Consider the following 11,838-nt stretch of genomic DNA (forward strand, 5'->3'; position numbering starts at 1 on the left):
CAGCATGGGTGGCTGGCTCACTTGCACCTGACGGGTTGACTACCAGCGTCAGGTCACCGTCTTCCTCTTCTTCGTCTTCAAGCGCAAGACCCTGGGCGGCCTCCACGATGGACTCGAGACCTAAGTCCTTTTCCACCTCGCCTGCCTGCAGGGTATGCGCGTCCTTGTCCTCAGGGTGGCGCATTTGAGGCGCAGGTAGACGCTACCCATGCCCCACGCCATCTTCCCGAACTTGGGGTATAGCAGATCCTCTGCTTCCTTGTTTATTTGGAGGATCACACATTGGCCCCCCTCGTTGGGTAGTGGGCTACCAATGTGTAGGATCCTCCAATCGGCCGTTGGCACGTTGGCTGAAGGAGCTTCAGCACTCGGTCCCCCTGGATTGTGATGGGGAAGAGTACCTTCGCCTTAGGCTTGGACGGGATAAGCTCCCGGTCCACAACCTCCACCTTAGGGTTGGATCATCATTGCACTTCAGGATCTTAACCCCATTTAGCCACCCAGCACCATCGAACGTGGGCATTGGGGCCGCGGGGTCATCCCCTCCTTGGAACGCTTCGGCCCTTCCCTACGCAGGGAGCTGGTGCCTGGTTCCGGTGAGCGGAGAAGGCTCTCTTCCTCCGTCCTGCTCATAGAGAGCACGCTCTCTAGATCCGTGTCTGTGTCGACTACGGCATCTGTGCGGCTCAACTTGCAGGCTGCGGAGTGAGTTGTTTTTGTTGTTGTTGTTGTGGCAGTAGCTTTACAACTGACCTGGCCTGCTCCCGCCAAGCCTGAGGTGTGACCGCTGGCGACACGCAGAGAGGACTGCTCCTCCCCGTGCCCGCCGGTGGTAGCAGTCACGCTTTCCACCGACGTTTGGGTTGACATCCCAACCCGGGCATCCTCATAGTTCGACTCCAAAGTTGGCCCGAGGGTCCATACTGGTTAATATTTTTCGGGGGGACCACCCCCTAGCGTTTTAGGCCTGACCGCCAGGCACCTCTAGCCATGGCCCTGGTTCAGTTCCCCGACTTTGAATCGGGAAGACGCCGGACCATAGCCTTAGCTATTGAGTCATTAGTCAGTATAGAAAATCCCCACATGATGTTATACATATGTGCAAAGGAATGGGAAATCCAGAGGTCTGACAGACCGAACAGAAATGATGCGATATTCACCTTGAAATTAGATTCATATTTTATTTAAATCAGAGTATACTCTCGAGGCACATGAATATTTAATTGCAAAAAAAGGGGCTTGAGTCTCACTTCGATCAGGTTGATTAATGAAAACTATTTCTCTCCGATTTCAGATCGATCAGGATGAGGAGGACAGATTAGAGTTGGAGCGCCAGCAGAACGAAAACGCACAGTACTCCTTCAGCTCCAACATCGACGATCAAATCAACGACAACCAGAATACAAGGACAGAGGAGCGCGATGGGGGCACCGTCAGAGGCTCGTACAGCTACACGGATGGATTCGTGAAGCGCACCGTTCACTATATCGCCGATAAGGACGGCTACAGGGTGCTCAAGGACGAGATGCAGGATATTGGTGATGGACCCCAATTCAATCCCGATGGCCAGGCCGACGTTGAGGGCTCCCTCATCGGCAAGTACTCGATCAAGCTGGACAAGAGCGACGAAGACAAGCACTACAAGGACATCAGGGCTTAAACCTATACCGTACCCTGTGCTTAGTTAGAGAATTTCTAACATTTAGAAATGGACTGAATACTTCGTAAATATACAACCATCCGAACGAAACAAAGTTGTATTTTTTCTCCTTAATAAAAACAAAAACAAAAGGAATTATAAAAAACCAAAGTTATTCTGTCATTAATGGATCTATATACATATGCAATAAACACGGCTATAAGGAATCGAAAATGGGAGTACTGAAGCCCGTCAATATTTGGGCATCAACAAAAACTTTTCCATAATTGAATCCAAGTAATGAATAAAATAACCAAAAGGTGGGCCAGTCTGGAAATACTCTGCAGATAGATCGTTCCCTTATGATACAGTGAGCTCTGAGGCGTTATCCCTTTAGAAATTTCCACTTTCTCACATCACTTTCGTTTTTTTTCTCAAATTTATTTGTAATTATGTTTATGTATTGGTTAATTTTGCGGTGAGGTGCATCTAGGAGCAGAATGTTCTGTTGTTCTTGTTCTTTGCTTAGGTATTGTTTTGAATTTTGTTTAACCTCATCATAATCGTAACTTTGTTGCTTCTGATTTTTAATTGCTATTATCTATAGGGTTTTCGTTCTCTCTTTTGCAGTTTTGTTACCTTCTTTCATTCTTTCGTTTATCATTTGCATTGCCTTTGTATTGTTTTTTTATCAACAGTTTTGCTTAATGTATAGGGGGCTTTGTTTTGAAATTATTTTCGTGAATTAGAATTACGTTTATGCGTTATATGCTAAAGAAACGGTGTGGATATGGAGAGTCGTTTCTAGGGTCGGGTGTGAGTGTGGGTGATTTGTCTGGTGGAGAATACTAAACTTAGGTTAAAATTACAGTATAAGATCTTAAGAACTAGGCGCTGGGCCTAGGCGATATACACTCCAATTAGTTTATAAATTACACAGTAAAGTATGTGTATATATATATCTCATATACATCAATATGAAGTTCTTATATTCATAGAACGAACCAAACAAACTTCGCACATGCGCGAATAAATTATAAAAATATAGTCATCACATGATTTCTATCCATATGGTACATTTAATTTAAACATAAATATATACATTACATATAATCTAATCTGTTTTTTATGCTTTACGTTTGCCTTTTGTTTTTTCGTTTTCGTTTTGTTTTCCATCTTGTTTTTCTTTTTGTTTTTGTATGTTTGCTTGTAATTACACTGAGAGTTTATAGATTGTTTGTTTTTTGCTTATTATTTTTTAGTGTGCTTGAGATATCCTTAAACAATCACAAAAACAACGAGTATCTTTAGGGATATGCAACAAGCACAAAATACACAACACTCGTTTGTTTGCCCTTTACGCGTTCTTCCACCTCCTTCTCCTCCTCTTCGTACTCTTTTTGGCTTTATACAAAAAGTTGTAAGAACTGCAAGATTACTTAGTTTACATGGGTCTTTGATCGGTCTAAAATATACACACATATATGTATATATTTATGATATATATCTATCTGTTGCCTTGGCTTTGTGTGTGTGCCCTGGGCTGGGACTGGGCCTGTGGCTGTGCCTGTGAACAGGACTGGTGTTGCTGCTGGTTCTGCTGTGCGTAAGCCTCTGCACCTGCGCTATAGTGTGTCTGTCTATTGGGATACATACTCATATGTATATAGCCATTGCATTCTAGTCTACATGTCTATGGGGGGGGAGGGGTCTCTATATTACTATAATATGTTGTTCACATGGACGATCGGCAGGGGGTCCGGCACTCATCTGATTCCACAGGACACACACAGCTTGGCCGCACCGATGCAGTCGTCGTGACAGAAGGCTCCGCAATGCTGGCAAATAACCATTGCGTTCAGCCAGCAGGCGCAGTTGTTGGCCGGTGCTGTTGCAGCCTCGCTGCTCGGCGGTGTGTTCTCCCCACTTTGACGCAGCTGCAGCAGAGGATGCACGGCCTGTTGTTGCGGCTGTTGCAGCGGTGGCTGCTGTTGCTGAATGACTGTTGGCGTGGCCGCGGTTGGTGCTGCGGCTGTGGTCACTATGTAGTTGTTGCCGGCGGCTGCTTCCATGAGAGCGGCGGTGGCGGCTGTTGAATTGTTATTGCCGCCATCGATGTATGTGATGTTGGTGGATCCTGCCAAGAAAAGAAATTCGATACATGAAACACTGAAGCAAAGGGATTCTCATGTGGATACTTACTAACAAATTATAAGATCTATAAAAATACAAAAAAGTTTTAGAGGATTTCAAAGCTGAATGAACCCCTGATGAGACATGCAAGTAATCTATCTATCCATACAATCAAAAAACAGAACCAAAGACAGAACCAACCCGTGGCTGGGTCCTAGGGTACGAGTAACTCTAACAAATCTACGCAACAAACTAATGACTGCGTGCCAATTAATCATGGTTTCATGGATTGAACCCACTCAAGATTGAAGGATGATGGATGAAGGTGATTTAAAAGACGTACCTCGCTAACCACTAATAATACACCAATTTACCTGCAGCGATATTGCGCCGCACAATATTCGCGGCGGCGCCCACATTGCCAACGTTTCCCATCTGCTGATGATGCTGTTGCTGCTGATGCTGCTGCTGCTGGTGCTGCTGTTGTTGCAGCTCGTGATTGTGATTGTGATTATGATGGTGATGGTGCAGGACCTCGGTGGCGGTAATTGCTGGTGCCATAATGTTGCCGCTGCCCGCTGTATTATCCACCGATGCGGGACGCCCGCGTCCGCCCATTGGCAGGCCATTCAGGCTGTGCAGCGGATTCTGAACGGTGACAAACTGCCAATGCACAATAATCATTATATGCATCAATAAGAGAACCGCTTCCAAACACTTACCTGATTCTGATGCAGTGGCGGTGCACTGGACGCCCTGGGCGCCTGATTGTCAGCTGCACCCACAGTGGCGCGATGCACCAACACGTACTGGCCACTGCCGTTCTGATGGATCAACTGCTCTGGTGCCGCCGGTGGCTGTGGCTGGGTCTGTGCCACTGGCAATGTCGCCGCCTGCTGTTGCTGTTGCTGCTGGAGTATCTGAAGCTGCTGGGGCGTGGCATTGGCCGCTCCAGGTCCCGGACTAAACACATGACGTATCAGTGTGTTGGGTGACGGCTTCCTCTGGACATATTTCTTACGCGGAAAGCCGCTCATGCGAGGACCAATGACCTGCAGACGACACAAATTGTTGACTGAAAATGGTCTCAAAAGGAAATTAAAATAAATGTTCACCTTGTACACTCCAGTGGCAGTTGCTCCTCCAACCAGCAGCTCCTCCGGCTTTAGCATATTCTGGATGGGAGCCGCCGCCGCGGAAACAGCCGTCATCTTCGACAAGGGTGCGGCAGCCACAGTCGACACATTCGACACATTCAGCGGGCTGCTCACAGGTGTTGCCGTTGTGGTCACTACCGTTGGCTGCTGATGCTGGTTGAGTATGACCGCGGGGGGACGCAGCTGTGCTTTTAGATTCTCACGATTTGGACTATTCTGGATGACGGCCTGGCAGATTTGATAGCTTCGCTCGAGATTAACGGCCCCTGGGGGCAGCCTATTGCTGGTGGCCTTGCGTCCCTTGCCCGTCGGCATCTTCGGTTGCAATCGCTGCTGGGCAATGGTCGTCGGCACCCCCGAGGGAGGCAGCGTTTTCATCGTTAGAACGCTTGGCAATGTCGGCAACTGCTGCATATTGCTATTGTGATTGGACAGCTGCTGCTGGGGATGCTGAAGGGGCTGCGACTGCTGTTGAGGCACTGCTACTGATGTTGCTACTGAGGGCGGTGGCGCCTGGGGCTGGGGCTGTGGCGCGGCTGTAACGGCAACAACATTAACATAGGCGGACGGAATTGTTGTGGTGTTTGCTGTTGTTGCTGCCGTAATGGGTAACGCACTGGCGGCGGGCCGCGTCATGGAAATAATATTCAATGGCTTGGCTATAAATTTGGGATGCGCTGCTGCGGGGACAACAGTCTGCTGCTGCTGTTGCTGTTGCTGCTGCTGCTGTTGGAGCAGATTGTTGGCGGCTTGAGCCATCAGCTGCCGCTGATGGAGCTGCGCCTGTTGCAGGGCAAATTGCTGTAGCTGCTGCTTCTGTTGCACTGCCTGCTGCTGCTGTTGCTCAAGTTGCTGCTGCTGTTGCTGGGCGATCAAGTTGGGCGAACAAAACTGTTGTGTTCCATTGCGTAGCGTTACAGGCAGAGTTTTGGCCAAAGCATTGCTACTCGTCGCCTGCTGTTGCTGTTGTTGCTGTTGCTGTGCGGCCGCTGCTTGCAGTGTAAATTGCTGAAGAAGCTGCTGCTGCTGATGTTGCTGCTGGTGTTGACGTTGCTGCTGCTGTTGCAATAGAAAGTTGCCAATAATCTGACCATTGGAATCAACCAGAATCTGGCGTTGCTGTGGCGCAACCGCTGGAGCATTCTGCTGTGGCTGCATCGGCTGATTGAGGCTCAGATTGTTGCTGCTGTCGTTTCTGTTGCTGCTGTTGGTGATCACGGTGCTGGATACCTCCATTTCGGCAGCTGACATGGGCACGGCTTCGCTCAGAATCTCCTGCGTAATCTGGAAAGACACCAAATGGTATCAAAAGATGCAAGTGGCTCTATAAGCATTGTCGTGTAACTCACCTCGTTCCCGTACTCGGTGTGGGCCTGTGGCAAAAACGAATGCAGTGGCAAATGCACTACATCCTGGATATGCACATGCTGTCGCTGCCGTTGCTGCTGCTGCTGCTGCTCTTGTTGCTGCTGCTGCTGTTCCTCTTGATGCTGCTGCAATTTGTCCACTATTTGCCGCACTGCATCACTGTCCTCGTCGTTCATGGCTTCCAGCATCTGCTGTTCCTGCTGATCATCGTCGATACACTCAACGAGATCGTCGTCCTCCTCCTCCACCTCATCGCTCTCGTTGAGGAACTCCTGACACGCATCATCATCGATGACTTCTTCCTTGACGACCTCGATCAGATTGATAGCCTCATGATTCAGTTGCTGCTCCCTCGCTGCTTGGGAGCTTCTTTGGGGCGTCGCTGCCATCAGCTTAATGTCACCAAAGTTCCAATCGTGCTGGACATGCTGATACATTTCGCTCGAGTTCAACTCCACAGACGGCTGCTGGTGTTGCTGCTGTTGCAACGTGACCACCGAAAAGAGCATTGCCTGGATATCGGCCAGAGTTGACCCTGCCGCTGAGGACAGCGACAATGGGGCTGTTGATGATACTCCTACGGCTGCTACTGATGTTGTCGACGTTGCTAACGCGTTGGTGGTGGCCGCCGTTACAGTGGCCGGCATGGAGCTGGAATTGCTGCTCGAGCACGATGATGACAGTGAAGCGGATGAGGAGGATGTAAAGCTGGTGGACGTGATCGAGCGGGGTGGAGTCGAGCTGCAAATCGAGCTGGGTATGGCCACTGAACACATGGGCGAGTCCTTCAGCTTAATGCAGTGCTGCTCCTCCTCCAGTTTGAGTGCCGAATGCGCCACTGTGCATGCAACGAAAAGAGGAACGCAAAATAGTTTATATATAGTTTAAAGGCTATGGTGGCATTATGCATTACTGTTGGACGACGACGATGATGTGTAGAAGGTGTGATTGATGTCTGTATGATGGTTGTGGAAATATGCTGAACATGAACAAACACAAGGGAAAAACATTAGTCGGGTGGGTATAATACGGAGGAGGGGCAAGACCCCTAAGCGCTGAACAGTAATTAAAAGATGGCTCACCATGATCGATGGTATCTGCAAACACGAAATCATGGCTGGCTCCTGATGCTGCCGCTGCTGCTGCCACTTCCGCTGCTGCTGCCGTTGTGTGATCTACCTCATTAGATGCATCCAATGGCCCTTTGGTAACTAGCTCCACGCTCTCCAAATAGCTTTCAAAGTCATTGACCTCCGCCTCGGTATTGTCTGGCGGTGTGACAGCCGCTGTGGCTACTGCCAGTGCGGCGGCGTTCGCGGCTTCAAGCTCCACCATGTCCTGATGATCAATGGAAATGAACTCTTCATTGCACTCGGATGGCTCGATTTTATCACAGGTACTGTTGATAATTGGCTGCTGCTGTTGTTGTTGTCGCTCCTCATTGATTCTTGTTGCAGTTATCTTCGTTGTGGGATGATCCACCACATCCTTATTGAGGGTGGGCAGGGGCGGCGTCGGTGCAGTGGCAACGACAGCATTCCCTGACGACGAATAAGGAACAAACGGAGCTTCGATTTTCATCAGTTTGCTCTCCTTGGATGTGCTCGGCAGCACCTCATTGGGATCATCATCGTCATCGTCTAGTATTATTGTTGGTGTCGGCTTGCGACGCGATGGGCTGCTCGACGGACGTTTGAGGATGCGACGCTGTTGCTCTGTCCCTACTAAGCTATTCTGACAGCAACTAGTCTCAGGCGGAGCTGTTGTTGTTCTTCCTGCTGCTGCTGCTGGTACGCTAGTGTTTGCTGCTGCTGCTGCTGCGGCTGCTGTTGTCGTTTCGCACTTTGTGCTCTGAAAGAGTGGAAAGGTCAGAGTGCAGTTCAAAGCGCAGAGAGATCTCTGATCGAATCATTGCTTACCAAATCAAATTTCAGTTCAGTCTCATTATCACATGTTGCTTGTTGCTTTTGCTGCTGCTTTTGCTGTTGCTGTTGCTGTTGCGTTGTCGCTGGTGGATTGGGCTCACTCTTGGTTGTCGTCCGATGCTTCTCCTTTTCGATCTCCAGCTTCAGCTTGCCAACTGTGGTGGGCATACCCGATGCATTCCTCGCATTCTTCTCCCCCCAATAGGGCTCAAAGTGCTTCAGTTTCCACGGATCAAGCTTGTTCTTCTCGCGCTCCGCCTCCGTCTTAAGCTTCAGCTGGTTCTCGGGAGTGAATTCTCCTTCGCTCAATCGCTCCCGCCACTCAAGACAGGCGCGGGCAAAGAATTCATTGTTCAGGCATGACGCAGTTAGTCGAATGGCCTCAGAGGTGGAGCTCCCACTGACACTGCCACTGCCACTGCCGCAGGCACCACTACTTCTTGGCTGATCTAGTCCATGCGGCGGCAAGAACTGTGGCTCCACAACGCTGGCCTCACGATCGACACTGGGCAACAGCTGAATGAGATTGTATTGATATAGCGGGGGCAGCAGCGAGAACGTCTGCTTGTTCAGCAACGCCCTCAGATTGGTGGATGCCAATATGGAGTCCGGTGTCTCCAGATCGATTTTTCCGTCCTTCGTTTGCTCGATTTGCGCTGCTGTTGTCAGCTTCTTGTTGCTGCGACGTCGCGGCTTCACTCTGAACCCGGGTATGGAGGCCAGCACCTCGCGCATCGTTGAGGCCTGCGAGGACGAGGCACCTTTGCTGCCCGGCGACGTGGTGGCTGCAATTGCAGCCTGGGCTGCTGCTTCGGCGGCCGCCGCCGCGGCTGCAGCTGCCTTCGCCTGCTGTTGCTGCTGGATGCGCCGACTGCTGAACATGCGTGCGGGAGGAGCTGAATTGGAGGCAGTATGTGGGACCAGCGATGTCAGTCCTGGTATTGCCGCTGGCAGAGGATCTTCACTTGGCGCCATGGACTTTTTCTCAAGTGTTATGGGTTTCACGATTATGCGCGGCAGGTGACGTCTAAGGAGGAAAGGAAAGAAGTCGGTATATGAGCATTTTGTTTTGGCACAACAATCAAATGGAAAACTAACCTGAGACTATGCGAGTGCTTGGTCGTTGGGGACACCACCTCCGTATGCTCCAGCGCCAGCGGATCTTTTTCATCATCGTCCACGAGATTCACATGCGCCGTGGCTTCCATTATTAATGGCGGCACAATAATCGTTTGCTGATGTTGCATCTGCAGTTCTGCTTGTGGAATGAGAAGTTGTTGCTTTTGCTGATGCTGCGACGCTGTCGTCGTGTCCGGCGTAATGGTTTTCATTGCTTATCTGTCTCTCTGTCTCTCTCACACTGCTCGAAACTATTTACAGCCAAATCTTCACAGAGGGTTTGCTATCTATTCTATGTCCATGTCCCATCAGGCCAGTTTCTTCCGCACATACTGAAAATCAAATTGAGAAAGGGAAAAGTCAGTGTCGGGCTTCGGTCTTCGGTTTCCGTCAATCTGTGCAGTGGCAACAGCTGAGAGGCGGCAGGAGGGGCTTTTGCGTTTGCCCTTGATTGGTTTTAAATCAAATCAATTTGCAGCACCGGAAGAGAAATTATCGGAAGGGCAGAAGAGCAGGCTCTGCGGTAGAAAAATGTGGGGCTTACACTGCCCCCCCCCCCCTCCTCCTCCACCAAGAGTACCGCAAAGGGGAATAGAAATTTTCTATTTCCTCCAAACAGCGATGTGGGTGTATGTAAAGTGAATCGGGAGCAGGGCATTCTACTAACCTTACCAGCAGTATTGTCCATTTTAAGGCAAAGCGAGACCCTTTCTGTATAATTTTAACGTTGCGCCCTTTGTATATGTACTTCCATCTGTGTGTTTTCGTGCCTATGGGTGTGTGTGTGTGTGTATGTCCGCTGGTTTGTTTAGGTGTGTATGTGTGTATAAGGATATATTTAATCAGATTGCGGTTCCACGGTATTTCCTATATACTTCCGATATCTTATTTGGTCTCTTTTTTACAGTAATTTTTCCTCTTCCGTTGCCTAAAAACCAACAACAATAAAAACAACAATGTTACTGCAACAACAAGAAACGGTTAAGCAGAGTTGTTTTTCCTCCCGCACATACACTCGCACACACACGGTCAGGCACACGCATACACTAACGCGCAGTAAGCACGTAGAAAATTACTGCCTTTGGCAACGATTAGAAGAGTACTTTGGGGGTTTTCTATTCTCCCATGTATTGCAAGACGGGGATAGTGCCTTCCACCTTTATCTATTTCACATTGTATGGCCACTGCTGCAATAAACGGCCACTGAATTAAATATTGAATGGTGGGAAATGTGAATTCCAAACACACAAACAAAAGCAAAGCAGCTACAAAATGACTCTTTTCTAACTGACTATGACGGTCTCTTTCTGGTACAAGTGTTCGGACTGGCGGCCAGCGGCTGTCCTTTTCGAACACGCTGCTGCGCAGAAAACCTTTGCGTGCAATTGAATGAAACTAATTTATTTACATCATATAATTGCACACTAAGTACTAGATCACTTTAGTTATCGCATTTAAGGTTGCAGGTTGCGTTTGTGAGCAGTTTTTAAACATATCATATGCAATTTTTAGTTTAAATACGGACCAAAAACAACTATTAGTATTTTAACGCGGAATCAGTACTACCATAATTTTGCTATCGAGTATGTTTGGTTAATACCAAAATATACCGCCTCATTTAGAAATATTCAGTAATTAGGGCAACCCTATATACCGTCATGGTAGATTTAAAGAAGGTAGGGTATAAAACTCAGGAGCAGACTGATTTTAGGTTGCTAATAATTACCAGGAGAATTCGAAAACAAATAAAAGCAAGTGTTTAAAATAAGCCAGTCAAGTAGAAAATAGATTCATTAATTGAATACAATTATGTGAGCAGTGCTGAGAGATCTGGATAGCTAGTAATATTTTACGGAATATAAAAATCGAGGGATGTAGAACTTAAATTCGTCGGTATATATTTTGGTATATTTCTGAGGGTCGAAAACAGACCAGTGCTGCCAGATTTTGAGAGTCACTATAAGCTAGATTAAAGAAAAAAAAAGCTCGAATATGTTACACTTGGCTTGTTTCCCAGAGGGCAATGCCGGCTAGCTGTCGACCCCAGGGCTGGGTAGTTCCCCTTGCCCGCCAAATGTAGACAAAAAAGGAGACATACTACTTTCGGGACATCAAAACTAACAACAACCTAACAACAACAAAGAAAATCATAAACAGACGGCTATCAAGTGGGTGAAGCTTGGGTGTTATCACTTCGCGCGCCCGCCCTACCTGTGACCAAACACAACGTTCATTTTGGCCACCCTCTGCTGGAACGGTAACGGCTGGCCTAATCCATGGCTTACGCCACGCGTCCTCCCTCTATTTTAAATTTAATGCATCATTCTTCAATATATATCCAAGCTTTAATAATCGTAAATTGACAATTTCATCTTTCTCATTAATAAATAGCTATACTCATAATTATCCCTAACCACTAAGAAACACCAAAACGTTCGACACGAAGGCAAACAAGGAAATAACTGCTGAAATTTCGTTCAACCAACAGGGATACCCT

General features: G+C 48.2%; 2 protein-coding genes across 8 annotated transcripts; one reads left to right on the top strand and one right to left on the bottom strand.

Annotated features, from left to right (window-relative positions):
• The first annotated feature begins 1,109 nt into the window (after positions 1-1,109).
• LOC117191480 lies at positions 1,110-1,787 on the top strand. The gene is made up of 2 exons (XM_033396336.1): positions 1,110-1,124; positions 1,295-1,787. The coding sequence occupies exons 1-2, from the start codon at positions 1,110-1,112 to the stop codon at positions 1,658-1,660; spliced, it is 381 nt and encodes a 126-aa protein (XP_033252227.1). The 3' UTR covers positions 1,661-1,787.
• A 272-nt stretch (positions 1,788-2,059) lies between these two features.
• On the bottom strand, positions 2,060-10,836 carry LOC117190103 (polycomb protein Asx-like). Of its 7 annotated transcripts, none has more exons than XM_033395191.1 (10): positions 10,750-10,836; positions 10,009-10,269; positions 9,321-9,673; positions 8,217-9,249; positions 7,380-8,148; positions 7,211-7,276; positions 6,279-7,135; positions 4,495-6,213; positions 4,147-4,435; positions 2,060-3,776 (listed from the first exon to the last, which is right to left on the bottom strand). In XM_033395191.1, the coding sequence occupies exons 3-10, from the start codon at positions 9,551-9,553 to the stop codon at positions 3,406-3,408; spliced, it is 5,337 nt and encodes a 1,778-aa protein (XP_033251082.1). In that variant the 5' UTR covers positions 9,554-9,673; positions 10,009-10,269; positions 10,750-10,836; the 3' UTR covers positions 2,060-3,405. The 7 variants fall into 7 exon arrangements, with proteins under 7 accessions (XP_033251082.1, XP_033251083.1, XP_033251081.1 ...); XM_033395192.1 differs by lacking the exon at positions 10,750-10,836 and having other exon boundaries at positions 4,495-4,824; positions 4,888-6,213; positions 10,009-10,641; XM_033395190.1 differs by lacking the exon at positions 10,750-10,836 and having other exon boundaries at positions 10,014-10,643.
• Positions 10,837-11,838: the final 1,002 nt, after the last annotated feature.

Source organism: Drosophila miranda (genome assembly GCF_003369915.1).
Source record: "Drosophila miranda strain MSH22 chromosome Y unlocalized genomic scaffold, D.miranda_PacBio2.1 Contig_Y1_pilon, whole genome shotgun sequence".
Classification (NCBI taxonomy): Eukaryota; Metazoa; Arthropoda; class Insecta; order Diptera; family Drosophilidae; genus Drosophila; species Drosophila miranda.